Source organism: Xenopus tropicalis, chromosome 1 (assembly GCF_000004195.4).
Source record: "Xenopus tropicalis strain Nigerian chromosome 1, UCB_Xtro_10.0, whole genome shotgun sequence".
Taxonomy (NCBI): domain Eukaryota; kingdom Metazoa; phylum Chordata; class Amphibia; order Anura; family Pipidae; genus Xenopus; species Xenopus tropicalis.
In genome coordinates this window covers 97,515,993-97,539,832 of record NC_030677.2, presented here as the reverse complement: position 1 = coordinate 97,539,832, position 23,840 = coordinate 97,515,993, and the positions used below count along the sequence as shown (strand labels likewise).

The 23,840-nt window shown below is 36.3% G+C and overlaps 1 protein-coding gene across 6 annotated transcripts in view; it reads left to right on the top strand.

Moving 5' to 3' along the window:
• wrn (Werner syndrome, RecQ helicase-like) overlaps window positions 1-23,840 on the top strand; it is a 56,688-nt gene that overhangs the window by 11,284 nt on the left and 21,564 nt on the right. For 4 of the 6 annotated variants that reach the window (XM_012954853.3, XM_012954852.3, XM_031904350.1 and 1 more), the window contains exons 6-21: window positions 1,086-1,235; window positions 1,823-1,895; window positions 2,571-2,685; window positions 2,768-3,107; window positions 5,604-5,684; window positions 7,233-7,380; window positions 7,901-7,976; window positions 8,268-8,335; window positions 8,773-8,881; window positions 10,794-10,862; window positions 13,789-13,871; window positions 14,896-15,002; window positions 15,712-15,899; window positions 19,048-19,222; window positions 21,021-21,202; window positions 22,408-22,509. In XM_012954853.3, coding sequence (XP_012810307.2) covers window positions 1,086-1,235; window positions 1,823-1,895; window positions 2,571-2,685; window positions 2,768-3,107; window positions 5,604-5,684; window positions 7,233-7,380; window positions 7,901-7,976; window positions 8,268-8,335; window positions 8,773-8,881; window positions 10,794-10,862; window positions 13,789-13,871; window positions 14,896-15,002; window positions 15,712-15,899; window positions 19,048-19,222; window positions 21,021-21,202; window positions 22,408-22,509 — 2,066 coding nt within the window. The remainder of the gene's footprint in view (window positions 1-1,085; window positions 1,236-1,822; window positions 1,896-2,570; window positions 2,686-2,767; window positions 3,108-5,603; window positions 5,685-7,232; window positions 7,381-7,900; window positions 7,977-8,267; window positions 8,336-8,772; window positions 8,882-10,793; window positions 10,863-13,788; window positions 13,872-14,895; window positions 15,003-15,711; window positions 15,900-19,047; window positions 19,223-21,020; window positions 21,203-22,407; window positions 22,510-23,840) is intronic. The other 2 variants (XM_012954857.3, XM_012954855.3) reach the window with 1 other exon arrangement.

Sequence of the window (23,840 nt, the reverse complement as noted above, 5' to 3'; positions counted from 1 at the left end):
ACACAGGCAGCATAGGGCAAGCAGAGTATGGCACACACAGGCAGGGTATGGAAGGCAGAGTATGGCACACACAGGCAGAGTAGGGCAGGCAGAGTATGGCACACACAGGCCAAGTTTGGCACAAACCAGCCAAGAATGGCACACACAGTGAAAGTATGGCACACGCAGGCAGGGTAGGGAAGGCAGAGTATGGCACACACAGGCAGGGTAGGGAAGGCAGAGTATGGCACACACAAAGGCAGGGTAGGGAAGGCAGAGTATGGCACACACAAAGGCAGGGTAGGGAAGGCAGAGTATGGCACACACAGGCAGGGTAGGGAAGGCAGAGTATGGCACACACAGGCAGGGTAGGGAAGGCAGAGTATGGCACACACAGGCAGGGTAGGGAAGGCAGAGTATGGCACACACAGGCCAAGTATGGCACAAACCAGCCAAGAATGGCACACACAGTGAAAGTATGGCACGCAGGCAGGGAAAGGCAGGCAGAGTATGGCACACACAGGCAGGGTAGGGAAGGCAGAGTATAGCACACACACAGGCAGGGTGGGGCAGGCAGAGTATGGCAGGTTTTTGCTGTACTACAACCATTAATATGGGTATGGTCATGTGATAACATGGGTGTGGTTTCAAGTGGGTGCGGTTTCAAAAAGGGGAGTGGTCAAAACTGGATTCCATTATCGGCCCTCCACCACGTAGGTCGGAAAAATTCCGGCCCTCGGTACAACAGAAGTTGGACAGCACTGCATTAGAGGCTTGGCATCCCACAGTGATTAACCCATTCCTTGTCCTTTAAGTTTATTCCTAAACTACTCCATTTATTCATAAAAGATTTAGCTTTTCTTTGTTTAATGCATATCTTGAACTGTACAGTATTTACCTGTGTAGCAAGAGTCGATTCTTTATGATATGGCTTACATTATTTTTTTTATTTTTTTTTTAGCAGAGGCAGGTTATATTGATTTCAAGATGGCCCCTTTAATATTGTTAAATCTTGGCCTGCGGTTCACAAAAAAATAATGTATTAGCTTTTCTGTCAAAATCTTGTATTAGTCGCATTTTTTCTGATAAACTGTTCTTGTTGTTAGCTAAGGTGCAAGGAAAAGTGGAGTCTTAATGGTTTGGTCAAACACCTTTTCAAGAAACAGCTTTTAAAAGATAGCTCTATACGTTGCAGCAACTGGGATATTTTTCCTCTCAGCACAGACCAGAAATTGTATGCTGCCTCTGATGCTTATGTAAGTACTACAGTAGTTTAAACTTTATTTTCACTTTAGCCAAAAAATATACCCCAGATGGGGGGGGTGCTAATTTCTCATTTAAAATGCTGTAAAGACTAAAAGTATATGTGGTATGTTTGATATCCTGATATGCCAATTTCTATGGAAAAACCACTGAAATTTACTTTTTATTTTACATTCTCTCATCATTCTCTAGTTAACTAAAGGTTAGAGATTCATATTTGCCCAGTGTTTTTGTGCACCCCAAGACAGGACAATCTTGTTAAGTCTTGTTTTTTACTGCACTTTAGTTCTAAAAGGGGCAGTATACTTGTTCAACATGATTTTAATGAATAGATTTTGAGTTTAACATACTTTTGCTTTTTTCTTGTTGGTACAGTATCTACGCACCAGTAATCTAATTTTCTAGCATGCAAAGAGTAGCTTCAATTTCCCTGTTTACCCTAAGAAATAGTGCAAACTAAAATTTAAACAGTAAGCAGAAAGATGTCCAACACAAGCACTATTCATTAAGCTATTGTATAATACAATAAATACTTTAAAGCAGTAAGGCCCATTTAACCCTTTTTACATTAATTTTATAGGCTGGGCTACTCATTTACCAGAAACTGGAGTGCATGGATGCCCACGAGAAGGTTTCTTTTTGTGTTAGTAGAGGTAAGCTCTAAGACATACCTTTTTTTCTACAGTGAATCCTCAATTTTACATCCCCTGATATTAAGTTTTCCTGCATTTTATGCCATTGTTTTTTGGTCCCACTAATACATAACACATAATAAATTTCCCTGATTTTACTTTTTCCCGGGTTTTGCACCATTTTTTTCTGGTCCCCTAAAAAACTTAAAATGTGGGTTCTACTATATTTACAATCCCTTTTGAGGTATATTATTGCTTTTTCTAAGCTAAGCAAAGTCAAAGGCCTATGACACATGGTGCTAATTGTAGCCAGCTACTTGTCACAGCTACAAAACACCAGAAAATACCCTGCCACAGACAATACTGATAATTGTCTACAACAAGTAGCTCCGTGTGTCATTGCCCTAAGGCTAGTCTTGCAAAGCAACCTGGCTAGCAGACAAACCCTCTGGATCTCTACTAGATATTTATTACTGACTGCTTGTATTAAATCAAATTTCCTAAATCACTTTTTGCCATGATGTCATGCCATATCTTACAGTGTCTAGTAACTGCCATCTGTAGTTTTGAAGTAGTTGACTTTTTAGCCTGATACCGGTCAGAAAAAAAGTAGGTTCTGGTGTGGTGCAACTGGAAAGAATATTACATTCAAATACTGTATGCTCTGTCTTTTTATAATTGTGTGTATTTACTGACTGGGTGTTGCTGACTTTGAAGGTATTAAAAGACAGCTTACTGATCTGTCAAATGGATTTATGGATCTGGTGAAGGATGTTCCAAGCAGTTTTGGGCATTCTACAGGGGCTCTAAGGTTAGTTTTATCTTAATATTTAATTAAGCAGCTTCTCAGACAAATGGTATTTAACTATTTCTTAAAATGAAAAATTTTGTAGAGCTGTGGCTATTCTGGAAGACCTTTCAGAGAAATTGGAGGAATTAAGGAGTATTGTTAAAGAGGCCTCAAAAGGAGAGGGGAATGGGCTGCTTTGCCATGACTCAGAAGACTGCAGTGAAGAAGACAAGTATCAAAGTATTAATTTAGCATCTAAGGAATTGCTGGCTGAGAATAAAATAGACTATAAAAATGCTGAGAGCAAAAACAACAAAGATGTTGACTGCTGCCAAAATGAGAACATGAAACAAGACTTTTTGGGCATAAGTGAAGAAGAACTTTACATGATGGAAAGAAAAGATGACGAAAAACAAATCAAACCTGGTCAAAAATCAAATGAGGTATTTTGTTTCTACACTTTGGTAGCACTTTAAAAAAAAAAAAAAAAAAATATTTATAATTTGTATACTTTTTATCATAGACCTTCACAACACTTAATAGTAGAACTATGCAGACATAAACTTTGCCCAGGAGCTCTAGTGAGACCAGCAACAAAGATTTTAAGTTCCTGCTAATAAAGATACACCATTGAGAAAATCCTTATACTAAAGTCTCAAAGGCTCAAAGAATACAAAATTTTTGACTCATGCTGTGGCATTTACCAGCTGCTATATTTTTCAGCTCTTGGATTATTATTAATTTATATAGTGCCAACACATGTATGATTATGAAGATTTTTATTCATCCAGGTCATGGTATACCTAGTATAAATAAATCTAAAGCAACTGGACTTGTTAAGTAATCATTGAAGACGTTTCACTACTCATCCAAGCAGCTTTTTGGTTGAACTGAAGAAGCTGCTCGGAAGAGTAGTGAAACATCTTCAATGATTACTTAACAAGTCCAGTTGCTTTAGATTTATTTATACTAGATATAATTAGATATGTACGTTACAGTAAAGCAATGGTTTCCTTTGGCGGGTGAGTGGGGCACAGCCTAAAGGCTTGTTAGGAAACGATTTGGAAACAATGTTTATTTGATTTTAGCCCTTGGGCGCACAGCGCGTTGGCACTGCTGCTCTTGGCCTGCATTTTTTATTTTCAGGCTGAGAGAAGCTGATCTACTCCCTTCCCGTGTATCTGCAGGCAAAAGCAGGCATTTTCAGACGGATCTCCACTCTGCTCTTTGTAACAACACGCTGGTGGAAGTGGTTCTTTTCATTGCAGATACGGAAAGGAATGGATCTGCTTTTCTCAGCCTGCAGAAAAAACAGACAAGAGAGCAGCGGAGCCAATGCTCTATGTGCCCAAGGCCTTGATTGGGGTGAGATATTTTTTATTATTTAATTATTTTTATTTTATTTTGTATTTGTCATTATTGGGACTATGGCTGAGTGATAAGCCAATGTTTTCCTATATCTGTATTCTCTAAGTGAAACAAAAGGCTGGAACTCAACCCCAAGAGGTTCGTAGGCTGAAAAAAGTCAGACAACCTATGTTACAAAATAAAGCCATATCTTAAATGATGATTCTTTAATATGCAGTGGTGGTAACAGTTCATGAATGAGTGAAAAGAGAGCCATGCCAGGCTACAATTTTGAATATTGTTAGGTTAATTTATGTTTGTATGAATATGCAAGATTGCCATTCTTTTGAGGTTAGAGGAATGTTTTCTAGTAGGTGCTAAATGCTTCAGTGCAGTTCCAGTTCATAGCTTTGATTTTTAAACTAATTTAATCTATCCAAGCTAATTACTTGGTGCATGCTATTGGTAACTGCAATATTGCAGTTTACCATATTTTTAGTTAACTATCCCAGCGCTGTTTAGTATTAGCATAAAGTATGTTATGGGCTCTTAACATTTCTGTGCATATTTGCATTTGTACCTATTAATTAAAGCTGTTATTCAGCCTGCCTCAAGGTATTTTTCAAATAGTACAATTGAGCATCATCTTTAGGGGATCAAAAGTATATAGTTATTCTCTGTATTTGCTTAAGAAGAATATCTTGGTTAAAGGGGTGGTTCACCTTTACATTAACTTTCAGTATGTTATAGAATGTCCTATTCCTAGCAACTTTGCAATTTGTTTTCATTACTTTTTATAGTTTTCAAACTGTTTGCCTTCCTTTTCTACATTTTTCCAGATTTCAAATGGGGGTCGCTGACCCTGACAGTCAAAAACTGTTGCTCTTTGCGCTTACAAATTTATTAATATTGTTACTTTTTATTACTTATCTTACTATTCAGCCCCTCTCCTATTCATATACCAGTCTTTCAATTAACCCGCTGCTTGGTTGCTAAGGTAAGTTGCAAATTGCCTCGGAATATCAACGTTTACATCATATTAAAAGTTATGTTCAAAGTGAACCCCCTTTAAAAAAAAAATATTGCAGCCTGTTTTCATTATAATATCTACTGTCAAGATTACCAGTGCAGGGGTGTAGATTTATGGTTGTTTTGCAGACACTGCACCCGAGCAGTGATATATACCTATACATTGAATGAATGTTCTGTAGAGAGCAGTAACTGGCAGATGCCCTGTTAATTTATAGGGTATTGAGCACAAACACAATTACTTTAGACTCTCTGCTAAGTAATGTTAATGTCACACAACATAAGTGTACATGCACAAAGCTTACTTTGGTAAGTAGTGGTGTGCTGCGAGTCAGGCTTAATGATGGTTTGTAATTACTGACAAGCAGATAAGTCTCAAGCACTTATTGCAGTCTTTCTTAGTTTAGTTGCTTGCCAAGGAAACCAATTGGGATAATTTTGGCAAGTAAAACTAAGATCTGTTCTGCCAAAATATATTGACTTGATAAAATGCAAGTGTTGCTTTCTGGAAAAAAAATGGGAATATTACATTGTAAGGGTGCATCCATTTTTCTTCTTCACAGCATTTATATGATACTAATGAAGAAAAAAACATGTCATATATAATTGAAAGTGATGAAGAATTTGAATCTGAAATTATCAAGGTTTGTGTTTTACATTTGTCATATTTTTAGACCTCTTGTGTATTTAATTATAAAAGAGCTAGTTACTTGCTGATGCGAGAGGTAATTTTAGGCTAAAGAGTAAAGGATTTGCAGCCAAGTACTAAGAATTAATTTGCCACAGTATTTCTGTTCACCTAGAATGGAATATATATGTGCATAAAAAGCCACTCTGTAACCTTGTTACAAGTGTCTTACGTGCTTTACATAAGCCATCAGCATATGCTTTCTACTTCAAATAGGTAATTTTCACCATACCAGGTATTTTATCTCTCTGCATTTTGCACAGCTTTCTGCAGATGGAGCCATGGGCACGGCAGTTTGGCGTTTTATTTAGTGAAGCTGGTTCACCCTCTGAATATAAGAAGTCTTTACTCATTGAAGATGAGCTGTTTATATAAATAATCTAATTCTAGCAAAATATAATTCTAGCAAAGAATGTTAAGATATTAATAGTGACTTTGTTCTTTCCTAAAACCTAATAAAGCATTATATCTAAGTGAACCAGATATGTTTCATTAAAGGAGACATATCCTATAAAAATTATGAATGTACCAGTGAATTATACTCCGCTAGATATAGAAGGATTGTGCTTAAAAATGATTTATTGAGAATTCCACAAAAATCCCACTAGCCCCTCCCATCTGTTCCACTTTCTGCTGGCTGAATTCTCTGGATGAGCTGGGGAGCCGGCGGCCCTCCGTACACTGCACTGTAGGATAGGAACCAATCAGCAGCTAGGCTGACCTGATAGGGTACTGAAGCCTGTCTGTGCTTGTGTGAGTGCAGGGCTGTGATTGGCTCTCCCCCTCCTACTGTGCTTCTGGCAGGGACCTTTAGGACACGCCCACGCTTCATTTCACACTGGACGGAGAAGTGATACGATCTATAGGGAGCTCCAATAAAGGGGCCATTTTTACAGATAGGATTAATTTTTAGCACAAAGTGAAACCAGCACCGTAAATTATTCATAATTGCCTACAGAATTAGTTTTTCCCATTTATCCAATATGTCTCCTTTAAATTAAGATTCAGTACACTCCAGAACACAGCAATGCTTTTTCCTCTTTTTAAGACTAATACCCACTTATGTTCTGAGTATGTACATAAAGATGTTAATTACTGGTTCAAACCTACTGCATGTTTAGACAGAATTGCTTTTTGAATGAGAACTGTGGCACCTAGTGCAGAATCACAGCTGAAACTTCTAAAGCTGGCCATTCAGGGTCAAACCTTTTCTGGCAGGTGTGACTGGGTCCATGGTAGGATCCGATCATTTAGCCAAGGGCCAAACAATTGAATCAGCTGGCCTTACTCATGGGTGGCTAAATCAAGCAAACATCCAGTCATTTGGTGGCTTTGTGTGTATGGCCATCATAACATCATGTTAACTTAACCAACATAACTTAATTTGGTGTATGGGCATCCTTGCTTAATGCACATTAAATAATGGCCACTAAAGTCTCTGACGGATAAGCATAACTGAGAGGTTTAATTGGTGTACTTTCCTGTTATTAAATGCTTTCTACAGTCCCTAGAAGATTTGGACAATAGCATAGAAGAAGCTATTGGAACAAGTGTCCATCAGACAGGCTTAATCCCTGCTAAAAGTGTGGATACTGTTGCAGATGAAGAAGAGGATGAAGGCATAGAGGAAGAAGATGATGATGATGACTGGGGTATTTGTTTTACTATTGAGCCAGAACTTAAATTTTTGCAGTATTACGGAATTAGCAGCCCCACAGAATTATTTATTCTCCTTAACTATTTATTTTATTTTATTATTTTCAATTGTATATAACTACTGCACTCATTTTAGTTTATTGTTAAAAAAATGAAAATTATATTTTAATAACCCACTGCCTTTGTACCTGACTGAGGCTGCTGCTCTCAAATGTGTTTTCTTTTGCTTTTCTGTTTGTATTGAGTTTTTTTACAGTTCAGTTTTCTTAAACTTTTGTGAACAATATTTTTCATGTTTTTTTTTCCCTCTAATTTATTGACCTAAACAATGTTTTATGCAGCAAGTGTAGTAACTCATAGCAGCCAATCAGCAGGTAGCAGTTACTGCACATCTGTTTAAAAGGAAGCATTATTGGTTGCTATGGGTTACTGCACCTTTGCAAACTTATTCCCCTGATGTAATCTGCAGGAAATACTTATTCATACATGTGTGTTTTTTTCCTCCGATATATAAAGATCCATCCATACCAGAACCTAATGCAGAACAGGTTTCTTGCTTGAAAACATATTTTGGCCATTCAAGTTTTAAACCGTGAGTATGTGAATAATATTTTAACTTTGTTTTGTATGCTAAGTAGGGTTAATGTTTTATATGAATTGGCTCAAAGAAAAGACAGACCTTCACATTGGCTTTTACAGCATACTGAGGAACTCTACTGCCTTGTTTTTTGTTTATATTTAGAGACATATATATACACATGTTTTAGAGACATAATAAAATCTATTAAAAGAATAAATAGCTGCGTTTTATTTGCACTTTTTTAAATGATGTACTGCTGGGTAGTGTTTTTTTATACTTATTCTGAGGTGTTTTTATATGCAGAGTTCAGTGGAAAGTCATTCATTCTGTTTTAAGAGAAAGAAGAGACAACCTAGTTGTTATGGCTACAGGTAATTACTTAATCTTCATGTATTCATTTATATATGGACAGTTATTTAATGTTATTATCTTCCATTTTTGTGGTCGTTCATGAGGGCTCTGGCACACGGGGAGATTAGTCGCCCGCGGATGGCACACGCTGCCCAGGCGATTTCCATGACAAGGGAGATTTGTCGCGGGCGACTAATCTCCACGTGTGCCAGAGCCCTGAAGAATAGAGCTTATCTCTGATACCCAAACCATTTTAGAGTATGCCACTTAGGATACTTTCTGTAATTCTCTTAATATTTTTAATACCCAAATCCTTACGTAGCCCATTATAGACAAATCTTATTTCAGTCTTTTAAGGCACACTTGCTTGTATAGGGAACCAGTTCTGCATTGTACTTAACCTAAACAGTTAATATTTTGTTTCTAAGGCTTTGTATAAAATATTTCCTTTTTTAAGGCTATGGGAAGAGTTTGTGTTACCAGTTTGCACCAGTTTATACATCTGGCATTGGAATTGTGATCTGTCCACTTATTTCACTCATGGAGGACCAGGTGTTACAGCTTGAGTATGTAATGTATTCCACTTCGCATACATGATGATTTTTGGTATTATTTTAACTGGAGATTAACTGAAATAATAATTTCTCAACAAATTATCTAAGTGCGGAAAACCATCATTACATGCAACGCTGTTCTGCCCCCCTTGAGGGGTAAGGAGGTCAAAAGCCTTTGCAACAATCGTAGGCTTCACACTTCTTCACACTAACACTTCACAGCTGATGAGCTAGCTAAGACCTTGTTTAGGGGTGTGCTTCTGAAAGGCTGATGCTTGCCGAGAATATGCCCTGCTACTCTACATTTACCCTACCTTCTGCCTGCACCCGAATGAATGAAATACACTCTGGTGCAGGCACATGTAGCCGATACCCCCGAAAAACACGAGACTTCATATCTTCGGCAGATATCATCTACATGTGCCTGCACCCGAATGTATTTCATTCATTCTGTTGCAGGCACAGGTAGGAGCATATGGCGGTATTTTTGGCATGCGATTTTCGGCTTGCCAAAAATATACGCCATATGCTCAGTGTGGCATCAGCCTAAGGCTAATGCCATACGTGGTGTTTGGTGTATATTTTTGGCAACCTAAAAATCACTTGCCGAAAATAGCGCCATACGCCTCCTACCTGCGCCTGCACCCGAATGAATGAAATACTCTCAGGTGCAGGCACATGTAGCCGATATCAGCCGAAGATATGAAGTCTCACATTTTTGGCGGATATCAGACCAATTTGCTGTAATTATGGATTTGTGCTAATCTTACCTTTTAGCCAACATTTATCTATACTGTGGTTTACCTTGTTATCCTGTTACAAAGTTATACTCCTGAAAAAAATGTATTTGTAAGTATAGTTATATAGAAGCTACTACAAAGTCAGGAAAACTGTTTGATGTTTAGATAAAAGCCGATAAAGTAGCAAGGATTTAATTTAGCATTTTGTTTGTGTTTACTGACAAGATTGCTTAATGTTGTATTGTTTTAACTAAATTAAATTAACTGCCTAAAATAATTTATATTTTCTTGTGCTGTATGAGAGTGCAAGGTATGCGATGCCAAGTCAATGACACTTAACGATTGGGACTCAAAATTTGACACTTTTTTTGTCAAAAAGTACAAGTACCATTGAATCCTATGGTGGAATATAATAGTCAGTGACAGCCTGTCCCTGACACATTTTAAAGAGAAATTAAGAGAAATGAATCCCCTCATCTGTTTCATCCAGTTCCAAGGAGAAGTTAATCCCTTCATTGGTTTCTGGTTCACCCAGTTTCAAGTGGAAGTTAATCCCATCATTGTTTTCTATTTCACCCAGTTTCAAGTGAAACTTAAACACATTATTGTTCTCCAAGAATGAGTGCCAATGCCCTTAAAATGACTGCTGGAGCAATTCCTGTTTGGGAAAAAATAAACGCAAATTTTTTGAGTTTTAACAATATTTTCAGTCCAAAAAGTTTGGGATTTTAGTATGAACAATTTAAGCATTATCATGACATTTTATAATTACAACAATGATCGCGTTTAATTCAAATTTATACCATGTCGTTTATATGACTTTCAAGGCCAAAAAAAAAAACATTTTAGTAAATCAGTCCCTAAATATGGATTCTCATCAAGAAAAATTTAAGAAACCCTGATACAAGTTTTATAGCTTTTTATATAAGTTTGAAATAGACCGTAATCAAAAGCAGACTTAATGTTCCCAAATTCTTTGTATTTTACATGTTTGGTTAATCTACATTTATGACCCTTTTAAAATGCCTTTCCTTATTAAGTGTGTTTTTTGAACATCATAAATAATAGCCCACATCCACTATGATACTGATGTCCGTTGTCTTTGTTTTGCATATTGTTTACATATTGATATTTAAGGTCTTGCTTGTAAATGACAGATTATTTATTTTCCTGTTAAATAATAGGATGTCAAATATTCCATCTTGTTTTCTTGGATCTGCACAATCAAAAAATGTTTTACAAGATGTGAAAGCGTAAGTTGTTTATATTAATTTCCATTCCAATTTCTGACATTTGCTGTTTACATTTAGTTCAAAATGTAACTATTTTTTCTTTTTTATATTTCTGCAGCTACTCTAAATATTAATATCTCACTTTTTACGAATGTATAAGTCCTCTGTTATACACTGCATGCCCCTATCATCCCCTATGATTCAGCCTTTATAACCTATTCTGCATACAGGACATGTATAGTCATTGGCTGAGCTTGCATTGTCTTGGTATCTCTTAACTGGTATTTAGTTTGCAGTGTCCACGATTTAAGGTTCTGTGCTAGCAAAGACAAAATCATTCTAAAATTCTTCTCAGTTAATTTTTTAATAAAACTCATGAGGTCACTTGAATAAGTTGTTTTAATAACATCACTAAAATACTGTCCAGGAACAATGGTAATTTCATTATGGAACACTCAAAGTACAAATAATACACGGGAGCACTGCTCGGATCCCAGTGTGCTACTCGCGGACCAACTCCCAGATGGTCCCAACAGCAAGGAGAAAGTAAAAAATTGGTGGAGCACCAAAGGGATTAAATTTAAAAAGTAATCTTTATTCAGTCGTTAATATAAAAAAGGGCACATGTACATCCAAAGGACCTACGCTTAATGTGTTTCCCACCACCTCAGAACAGTCCTAACATGGGAGGAGTTATATATATACCCATAAATCACAGCAAAATACTCCCTCATGGAATTAACCCTTCCCTCCCACAGATATAAAATAAGAAAAAAACCCATCACACATTAATTACATAAAAGCAAAATTTTACATACAGCATAAAGATTAATTAACATCAGAGAAACACTGAAAATATCATAAAGGCAAAACCAAAAAAGAAAAAGAATCAAAATGAAAAAAGGGGGGAGAAAAAATAGAAGGAAAAGGGGAATCCATTAACATTAAACCATTTCAATAGAAACAAGATAGTTCCCATTCCCTATTCATACCTCCCTGAAACTCCAGGGAAATTGGATTATATATCCAGAACGCCTCTCTTTTTAAAGGACAATGAAAAGTTAATATAAATTAAAAGTAAGTCTAAAGGCATTCTTTTTAGTACTTACTGCATATCTATATTCCCAGATCCCTGCTTGCTTCTCTGAGATATGGTGCTGGCAGCCTACAGCAGTGTGAAGACTACAGTGACATCACTGAAATCTCTCTGTCCTTCCTGTAGGCTGCCAGCGACAGCCTTCCTATTCTCTAAACATGTGTGTAACTGTTCTGAGCTACACATGCCCTCCAGCCAATCAGAAGCGGATCTGGCAGAGGGGAGTGGGGGGAGGGAATGAAACACATGTGCAGTATGAAGCAAGGAGGGAAAGGAAGGGAGAATACCTTTTTAGAGATGGCTGCCAGTTATAGAAAATGTGAAGTAAGTGTGACTGAGTGAGACCAGATGAGCCAAAAGTGTGGCGTTTTTACTGAACAATAGGAGGACTATTGGGCAATATGCTTTTTTAATTTTGACTTGCATTCTCCTTTAAGAGTCTCTTTTCAAGATCACCCTTCCTAATCTAAAATAAAGGCTTATCAAAGGATCCCATTCTAGCCAAGCTGTTGCATAAAAAACATCCTTTATATATATATAGAAAAGGTAGAGATGTTGCATCTTGGCTCTCTCCGAGCCTCTATGTTTCTAAAAAGAGGACTGCACCTTGGCTCAAGTATGTTGGGAATTACAGTTGTGGGAGAAATAGGTGTAAGGCATGTCAGTACCTTAAAGTTTCTTAAACCTTTACTAGCACTCAGACAGGTAAAGAGTACAATATAAAACAATATTTTAATTGTCTATCCAAGGAGGTAGTATATTTAATAACATGCTCATGTGGCTCCCAGTATGTGGGGAAAATTATACGGAACATCTCTATATGAATTCTAGAACATGCTTCGGCCTTGGAGAGAGATGATTTTAGATCTGCAGTGTCAAAGCATATTATAGAGAAGCATGATGGGAAGGCACATTTCACTTTTCAGATAATTGATAAGCCTTTATTTCAGATTAGGAAGGGTGATCTTGAAAAGAGACTTTTAAAAAGAGAGGTGTTCTGGATATGTAATCTAAATTCCCTGGAGTTTCAGGGAGGTATGAATAGGGAATGGGAACTATCTTGTTTCTATTGAAATGGTTTAATATTAACGGATTCCTTTTTTGCTTCTTCCTTTTCTCCCCCCTTTTTTCTTTTTTGGATTTGCCTATGATATTTTCAGTGTTTCTCTGATGTAAATTAATCTTTATGCTGTATGTGAAGTTTAGCTTTTATGTAAATAATGTGTGATGGGGTTTTTTTCTTATTTTATATGTGTGGGAGGGAAGAGTTTATTTCCTTGAAGGAGTATTTTGCTGTGATTTTTGGGTATATATTACTCCTCCCATGTTAGAACTGTTGATGCTTCTGAGGTAGTGGCGAGATGCCAAGAAATGTGTTAAGTGTAGGTCCTTTGGATGTACATGTGCCCTTTTTTATATTAATGGTTGAATAAAGATTACTTTTTAATTTTTATACCTTTGGTGCTCCGCCAATTTTTTACTTTCTCCTTTATGGGACACTGCCAGCTTCTGCCTTTGCTCTTTTATGAAAATGTTTTTTTGAGAGATGCAACTACCTGTGATTTGTTCTTTAGTAGCACCAATGCCATTGCATTTAATATTTTTATATTGTAAACCTACTGAACATACCACTGTATGTATGTATTTCAAACCCTGTATGCATCCTAAGAGTGAAGAATTGATTTATTTAGGAAAATTACTTTTTTGCTTTTTTAAAAAAAAAAAAAAAAAAAAAAATCTCAAGATATTGAGATATTTCTGCATTTGGCAGTAAATAATGAATTTTGCTGTATAATACTGCTATATTTGTTCTGGCATTTGTATATATGCATCTTATTTTACTTGTTACAGTGGCAGGATGAGAGTAATTTACATGACTCCTGAGTTTTGTTCTGGAGGGATTTCCTTACTTCAGGATCTTGACAATAGATATGGTAAGTATGTGGCAACTGTTTAGGTTAATTCTTCAAACGGACTACTGAAAAAACTTGTAAATCTCAAAAAGCCATTATAAAAGCAGATCATTAGCGAAGCAGGCAATTCATATAAAACACATCTCCTGTTAAAGTGCAACTCAAATAATATTTAGTTTTAATGCAGTCTACAAGAAAATAATAGTGAAATGTAGTGAGATGGTTACCTTTTGTAAAGTCCTACTAAGGTGGTAGGACTTTGCAAAACAATTTTTTCCATTGCAGGTAATAAAAAAAATGACTCCATTATTAATTAAAACAAAGTAGTTACCCAGTTCTACTTCAGGGAAGATGCAGAGATTGGCAGCCTTTTAATTCCTAACAAAGATCGATCTGTTGCCTGACAGCACATCATACAATGCACAGAATCACTTTGCTGGTTACTTTCATTACGGCTGATCTCTGGGTGTCGGTAGTAGAGAATCCTACTCTTCAAAAGTGATACTGCATGTGTTAAGTGGGTATTTTAACCATTTCAATAATATGAAGGAAGTATTTTTTAAAAAAACTGATTGCAATTGGTACAGTTCTTTTGCAAAATCATTGCAAAAGTCCATTAAACCTTCATTTGGTAACAGCCTAATGAATGCTGCCAAGTTAAATTATACAAGATGTGTGATTAGCACAGTGGCAGCTGCATAAGAGGCATTATTTGCCAATTATGTCACATTGTGGTCAGAAATGGTGAATAGAAATAGCCATGCACAGGCCAGTTGGGGCATGGGACAAATGAAGTGTACAAGGTGCCTTGATGGTGTACTTTATAGATAAGCTTACTTCTAAGTGGTAATATCAGTCTGTCACAATTGCCTACAAAAGTTCTGTGCTTTATAATTGTCCTCATCGCTAGCAGAAACTCTGCTTAAGAGTATGTTTAAAACTCATGAGCCCTTAAGTTCACTGCTGTGTTTTACTGCCAATCATAAGTGAAACTGTCTAGCATTTTGAAGAATTATCTTTTTATGCTACCATTTTAAATTTTCAGGTATCACTCTAATTGCTATTGATGAAGCACATTGCATTTCTGAGTGGGGCCATGATTTCAGAAGTGCCTACAGAAGTTTGGGATCACTGAAGAGAATGCTACCAACTGTAAGCATAAATTAGCCCGGATTCCATATTTATAAGCAACTTTGTATATACAGATATAGGATCCCTTATCCGGAAACCCGTTATCCAGAAAGCTCCAAATTACGGAAAGCCTGTCTCCCATAGACTCCATTTTAATCAACTAATTCAGAATTTTAAAACTGATTTCTTTTTTCTCTGTAGAAAAGTACCTTGTAATTGATCCCAACTAAGATATTTTTAACCCTTTTTGGATGCAAAACAATCCTATTCGGTTTAATTAATGTTTAATTGAATTTTTAGTAGACTTAAGGTATGGAGATCCAAATTACGGAAAGACCCCTTATCCGGAATACCCTTGGTCCTGAGCATTCTGGATAATGGGTCCTATACCTGTATAATAAATCACTTACTCTTTTTAAGAACCAAACATAAGCATTTAAAAGAGATGGGAACTACACTTTACTGTTTTGGGTTAGATACATTCTCCAGAAAATTTAGGGAAGAATTTCTCTCCTTAATAATAATACTAATGTTTAATTATTCATCAAAATGCTTTAAAACAATAGCTTTTACAACAGTATGCTTAGTGTACTTAGTTATAGCATATTTGTATCATATGGGCATATTTTAAGGTATTGAAATACTGTGCAGACTAAAATTCACTAAACAGGATAGTATAAATCCAGTATCCAGTTGCATCGCTAATACATTTCATTCTTTTTTAATATAGGTGCCAATTGTGGCCTTGACAGCAACAGCAAGCCCCTCAATTCGTGAAGACATCTCAAAATCTCTCAGTCTCCATAATCCTCAGATCACATGCACTAGTTTTGATCGTCCAAACCTCTACTTAGATGTTGCAAAGAAAACAACAAACATTTCTACAGACCTTCAACAGTTTCTTATTAAAAAGCAAGGGTAAGACCACACACAAAAAAATAGTAGGGCTTTACGTCTGCAAGCGCAGTGGATAAGTTACACTTTTCCCTGCAGTCAGTTGTGTGTAAAACCACTTTTATTAAAGGTGTTTGCATCAAAATGTGCTTTTGGTGCTTCTATATAGTTGTGCTTGGTGCAGTTCAGCCCTTCCTGCCTTCCTTTCCCAATCAGGCACTGCTGCGACTGCGCAGCACACTTGTGCTGAAAGAGTAGGGCGCACACGTCACACTGTAAATGACACTAGGCAAACCGAAATGACACTAGAATTCTGGGGAAAATGCAGCATTGTGGGGAAAAAACATGAATATTGCACTTTCCACACTGCGCCAAGGTAAGTGAATGTGCACTACTATCTGTCTGCTGTTTCTCTTGTGATTTCTAACTGAATATGTATGCGGCTCATTAGAAATAATAATCAAGCTCTGTTGCAGCAACAAGCTGGGACCATATTGCCTTTTTCCTCTGTGCTAAATTTATAAAAATGGCAAATACTTCTTCTTATATTTCAACTCTGTGTTGCAAGAAGTGCAACACAAAGGACCATCCCGCACTAATAATATTGGGCGGAGAAGAGATCAAATTACAACTTGAGGCTTTACAAAACAGATACAATTCAGGAGGGGGGTCTTCTGGGTATGCAGAGCATTGAGCAACACAAGATTTTGATGAACTATTTTGCGTGCATAGTTATTAGGGAATCACCCCAGCCTAAACCTTTGTGGTACAGACCAGCAAAATGTGCAAATTAAAGGCAGCTATACTATAGGACAGAAACAATTGCTGTATTGAAAAGTTGCATTTAAGTGAAGCATAGTGATTAAACCAGTTTTAAAGAGCTGACAATCTTAGCATCCAAATCGTTTACTTTCTCAAGAGTGGCTTCCGTAGGGACAGTCACATTTCACACTGCAATAGAAAAACACAGGTGTCACAGGTGGGTAAAGCTTATAGTCCAAACAAAAAGTTAATGCTGATAATTTCTCTGAGGACCCTCCCCAGGTAGCAGATCATTTTACCCAACATGTCATTAGGAGTAAATTGAGTCTGAGCACTGTCTGCAGTTCATACTATGGTAATTGGCCTAATTTGTCTGCCTTGCTTCACTGCTGTTATTATGGCTTGTGTTTATTTATGGTGGTGATTAAATGAAGTGCATTTTATTGTTTGTATTCCTATTTATCTTTGCACAAATCTATATTTTAGATACCTGCATGAAGTCTCTATGTATTTTACACACTCCAAACTGTTTTGTTTTCTATTATTCAGTTCTTATAACTGCATTACGCTGGTTAAAGTTGACTACACAAAAGTATGTTCATGTGTGATCTTATTGTTCAACTCCTGCCATTTGGCCTGTTAATGAGTTTAACATAGCGAAAGATGTAGTTCTTCATCTTCCCAATGGAAATACAAAATACATTTCATTTTTTCAGTTAAAACAGAAACATTTCGAATTACGAGAAAATTAAAAAAAAAAAAACAAAAAAAAAAGCAAACCAATTTTCGTACTATTGCAGTTTATAAATAGGCCCCTTGACACGTTGCTAGTATTAGGGACATTAGGGATTAGTCAATTTAAAGTCCAGATTTGGCAGCCTCAGTTTATCACTAAATGTTAATGTTTTTCTATAGTAAAAATGAATATACATTTATCAACTGTTACAAACTTTGTAGGTGTTGCCAAAGGATATATTTATCTAAATATGTATATTCTTATATACACATGTTCATGAATATTCCTGGTTATAAGGGTTCATTAATAAGAGAGAGTTCAATCAAAGATACATATTTATTAACATTTGACATATCTACAGAAATAACAATCATACAAAACAGCACTAAATATAAATACAATATATAACTAATATTTATAAAGATTATTATAAAAATGTGCCTCCATTATACCTCTTCCATTGAGTCTGGCATCTGTGTCCTCACTCCAGGAACACACTAAAACTTAACCCATGCTATTAACCTAGAGATTGACCATGTGTCAAGTTCTGATTGGTCAATGACCATTAAGTTAATTTTAGGGAGTTGGCCATGGATTCCTGAGGCAGGTTGGACAGTGAAATTTGGGAAAATACAATGGAGGACAAAAGGGATTGAATTTACAACTATCCTTGGTTAAAGGAGAGGAGACTTAGCAACTGTGTGCTAAATAGGATGTGTTTGAAGCTGCATCTGTTGTAACCAGATTGTATCTAATATGTAAATTACACAGCATCCTAAAATTAGCAATGTATATATAAAATACATGTATATTCTATTTAATAGAGATATGACACATGCAAGTCCTGAGTTACCAGTAGGGACCCAGAGACCAACTTATATTTACTGAGTTTGCATTTTGTTGTGCCTACAACATTTTTTGTTGTGTGTTTCTTGGAAATTAAACAATGTTTTTTTTTTTTTTGCTATCCCTTCCAAAGCTCGGAGCTTCTTGGGGAATGGCTATATTTATGTAATTTTTGGGGCAAAACGTCAGGTTGCAAAGCTCAATATCTACCTTAAATCAGAATGTGAATAACCACAGAACTTAAAGGAGAACGAAAGCCTGCAAAATAATTTTCCTAAAAATGCTATATTTTATATACTAAACAATACCAGGCCAGACATTCATGCCATTGAGGTTGTATATTAGAGCACCCCATCTTCTGGTTTGGTAGGCCATATTAAAAGTGTCTGTGACTCTGTCACCGTGCACTTGGCTAATTTTGAGACCTTAAGCATAGTAACTGGAAATCAAGATATTAGCAAAAGGTGAAGTTTTACCTTTTTCATAAAAGCTTACAATTTTGATTCATAATGCACTGGAGACTCACTGGAGACTGAGCTTGCCAGGTGGTATGACTGAATTAATTACCTGCCTTGTATTCTGACCTCATGTCTGGATTTATGCTTGTTCTTGTAAAAGTTTTGCATCTGTCTCCATATTGTACAGTGCAACAAAATATATTGTTGCTTTGTAACAATCCCCACACATTGTTGCTTGACCTAAAGGCTGTTCAAATGTTTGGCTTCTGCATTTTGTATTTATCCTTGCCCAAAATACCTTTCATTAGGCTGAGTATTTTATCCAATTCGAGTAATAATAAGAGCATGTTTGTTTTGTTTTCTATTCAAGCTCTGGCTGGGAGTTTGAAGGAGCCACAATTGTTTACTGTCCAACTAGAAAGACATCAGAACAGGTCACAGCAGAGCTAACAAAACTTGGCATTGCTTGTGGAACATACCACGCTGGCATGGGAATCAAACAAAGACGAGACGTGCATCATCGCTTCATGAGAGATGAAATACAGGTACAATTGTGGTTTCTTTACCCTTTAGCTAAAGTGATCTGGCAGTAGATAGGCTTCTGCTGTGTTTGATAAATTTATATATTTAGTGCATCAGAAATTTATTATAAATAGATTAAATGCATAAACCAGTTCTTAGTAAAATGTTGTTACTGTAAGGTCTTCAATAGCAAACTGCTGTTCTGTACCACTTGTACAAAGTAAAACTCTTAAAATCCCTGCTATATTTAACTTTCGGCCAGAAGCTTTTTATAATGCAGTCATGAAATCTATTATCCAGAAACCAGTTTAACAAGTTATTCCTCGTTTTTGACTGATATTGTTTATTTTTTTGTACAACTGTAAGTATTTTTTTACAGGTATAGGATCCTTTATCCGGAAATCCGTTATCAGAAATCTCCGGATTACATGAAGGTCCCATAGACCATAAGCACTGCACTAAGTCCTCTATCAAAAGAAACACAGGATTTCTTGTCTTCTTTTGTGTACACATGTTCTTCTGTGTTAGACTTGCAAGGGCAGGAGTCTGCTTGTACAAAAAATTTTTGTAAATGGTTTAGTTTTTCTAAATAGTACCTTTTAAGTGATGGTAACTGCATTAATCCATATTTGTGAAAAAAATATTCCACTTATTTAATGTTTAAGTTTTTTTTTTTTTTTAGTAGACTTAAGGTATGGAGATCAAAATCTCTTATTCTGAAAACGCAAGTACCTTGCATTTCGGATAATTGATCCCATACCTGTACTAAATGTTTAATAGGTTTGTGTAAATCCATTTTGATGGAAAAAATTACACTACTTGTTAGGTTTAAATGTTTTTTGATGTTTCTTTTGACCTTTAAATGTAATACACTGTTTCAAAATAGATTATAAGTTGAGAATTTCAGATGAATAAACCCATACCAGTGGTATAGATTGATTCCCCAGTGCTGTAGGGCAGCAGTGCTAACCACTTAACCAATGTGCTGCTGTTTACTGTGTAGGCAAAATAGTAATCGTGCCCAGACTTAAACAGACCTCACCCACTTAAAGGAGAAGGAAAGGCATTTTATTGCCAATTGATTATTCACAATAGTTCAAGCTAGAACGCTATATTTATTCAGCAAAAACTTTACCATACCTGAGTAAATAGCCCTAGAAGCTACCTCTGTTTGTTTAAGTTTGCAGCTGCCATTTTAGCTTGGTCTCCGTAACTTTTGTGTTGTTCTTATAGCTTGTAGCTCAGATTACACAGATAGGAGAGAGGAGCAAACTGAGCAGACTCCCTGCCCTTGACCTGAAGAATTTTTCTGAAAGCAAGTCTGACACAGAAAAACATGTACACAAAAGAGGACAAGGAGTCCTGTGTTTCTATTGATAGAGGACTCCGTGCAGCATTTCTGCGAGTGCTTATGGCTGTATTTACATAGACCTTTATGATAAAGCTTACTTAGTTTTTGGCTTTCCTTCTCCTTTAAAACATAATTGGTAAATATACAAATGCTTTTTTGTATATACAGTATGATTGTTACATAATGTATTACATTGCCTCTATGCAAAAAGATGAAATTCAGTCATAGGAATGCAAAGAAACTGTTCATGCAAAAGAGAAGTTGACTGTTAATACATATTCTATTAAACATAGCAGCAGCAACTTTTACTATCAATGAGTGGGAAGTGCTTATTAGCTCATGATAATGTTAGCTGGATTTCCTTTAAAGAATTTTTAGCTCATGAGTGCCAACACAGTATCAACCAATATAGCGTGTATAAATGCAGCAACATATTATATCAAATTAATAACCATTTGTTCATTTTTCAGTGTGTTGTGGCCACTGTTGCATTTGGGATGGGTATCAACAAGCCAGACATTCGCAAAGTTATCCACTATGGTGCTCCCAAAGAAATGGAGTCATACTATCAGGAAATTGGAAGAGCTGGACGAGATGGGCTTCCTAGCTGTTGTCATGCTCTGTGGACACAAGCAGACATAAATTTCAATAGGTTAGAATTTGTACATATGTTTTATATATTGGCATGTTTTATCTGTGCATGTACTGGGGGCATATATCTTTTACTGCAGGGTTTTTAAATGTAAAAATCTGAGGTTAAATAAGATTTGTGAAGGTAGTGGAATTTAATTATTTTGTCTTTATGCTAATCAGGAAGTCTAGGTGCCTGTACAGAATGTCTTTCCAGGTTTTAGGGGTAAGGGCTGGAACATCCCTAGACCAGTGGGCATATAGTTTTTCCATAGTGGTTTCTGGGGGGTGCGCAGCAGTTGAGCAGCATCTACATAACAACATGTTAAGAGACGGCATTAGTGGATTCTACTGTTTTACATTTACTAGCTGTACACAGCTTGTTATGGCCATCTACTCCACTAAATAAAGGAAAAACCTATAAAAATCGAGCCGTCCTCATGGTACTCCAAATGTTTTGTAGTGATAACCCAGGCTATTTGCAGAATACTTTCTTTTACTGTCATATTAATTATCTTTTGCTGACTGCCACTAGAATTTGAATTCATTTATGCCCAAATCATTTATTTATTATTTTTTGTGGCACTTGGTATTTACATGAAGGGGTTGGATTTATAGGGGCAATTCACGTAAAAATGAAGTTTTAGTAATATGTAAACTGCAACTATTTTGAATCTTAGCTTTCATATGTGTGTATACTTTTTTTCCGATAGTTCTAGTCTACCTTTCTCCAACATTAATTTTTAAAACATTAGGTCATTTAGCTGTGTTTACCTGTTTCTACTATTTAGCAATACTAAAAGCAAGCCATGAGATTCTGCCTATGGTGCAGGGACCAGATTCCCATCCCTTCCCTTAGTCTCAGAAAGTGATCCAACACCTCCCTCACCGTGTCATATAGTGAAGATGGATTCTGGAACTTGAAGTCCCCCTGCTTTACATGGAGGGTGGGGCAGAGATTCTTTTGAAATCAGAGGCTTCAATTCCCAGAATTAATTGATTGACAGTAGAACAAGGCGAAGGAGGGGTTGAATTACTTTGTGAGCACACAGATGTTGAATATGATTTGTCAGAGTATCATGACTTTTAGGTGCATCTATGTAAAATAAGAAGAAAAAATAGCTCTACATATATATTAATTTCTGGAGTAAATATTGGTTATGCACCTTTTGTGGTGAAATCACCAACCATCTCATATAATTCTTTCTGCAATGTTGCCCTTTTTAGACACATGTTGGGTGAGATTCCAAACAATAGTTTTCGAGAGTACAAATTGAAGATGTTGACAAAGATGGAAAAGTATCTGAACTCAAGCAATTGTAGACGCAAGTATGGGCATGTTTTGTTATATATTGTTTTCTCCTTTTATAAGGTGCTATTTGAATTAAAAAATAAATCAAAGGAAAAAATGTGAGACTTCGAGTACAGAATTACTTATTCATTGCTTAGGCCTTCCTTAAAGTTGTCAGTAGCTGGTTATGTTTGTCCCATTACAAGGCTGCAAATACAGATCAGTGGTAATTTAATTTTTTATTATGTTAGACTGAACCAGTGCTACTTTTATTCTTTTAAAATCAAAGTGACCAGAGTATCAGTGATGTAACAGTTATAACTTGTATATGGGCATTTATTGCCATGTAAACATTTAGAGGCTAATCCTGAATCAAACAACACACATGCTGCTAGATTATCAGCACTCATCATCTGCTTCTTGAAAAATGCCATCAACTTGTTTGCTTTGTGGGTCAATAGACAAATGCGTGGCAGCATGCAGATCAGCCTCATTCAGCCATATCGAGCTATACTATGAACATTTCAGAGCACACAACTCCTCCACCCTGGTGAATGATATATAAACCATAAAAGTCACATTGAAAACAAGCCTTGAGCTTGACCATGACTTTGATGATATATGCCATACCTAACAATTGTTAATTTGGAATACTGTTATAAGAAAACATGTTTTTTTTTTTTCAAAACACATCAGTTAATAGAGCTTCTCCAGCAGAATCCTGCATTGAAATCTGTTTTTCAAAAACACAAACTTTTTATATTTAATTTTGAAATTTCACATGGTACTAGCCAAATTCTTAATTTCTCAGGGTGCCACAGCCATGTGTAGCACTTGCTTTTTCTGAAAGCTCAGACTCAGGCATAATGCACTGAGATGGCTGCCTACACACCTATATTATAACTGAGTCAATTATTTGCTATGTAAAATAAAAAGTTTACCATAAAAATCATGACAGTATCCCTTTAAAAGACCCTGCCTAAGAACTTATTATTTACCTAATGAAAAAACTATTTTTATTGGCCATTATTGCTTTTTATATATCTTTAAAAAATTCTAATGACATAGGAAGGGGGATGAAGATATTAAGCCTTTAAGGGTGATGGCACATGGGGAGATTTGTTGCAGTGGTTTAATCTGGGCTACTGCGGGCGACAAAGCTCCCCGGAATGCTTTTCCACCAACAATAAAGAAAATTGCCAGTGGGAAAACATACAAGGTGCTTTGCTTTTTTAAAGAAAACAAATAAAGTTTTGCAAAACAAAGCGCTGCATCTGTTTTCCACCGGCAATTCACTTTATTGATGGTGGGAAAGCATTCTTGGGAGATTTGCTGCCAATGGTAGCCAAGATTTAACCACAGGTGACAA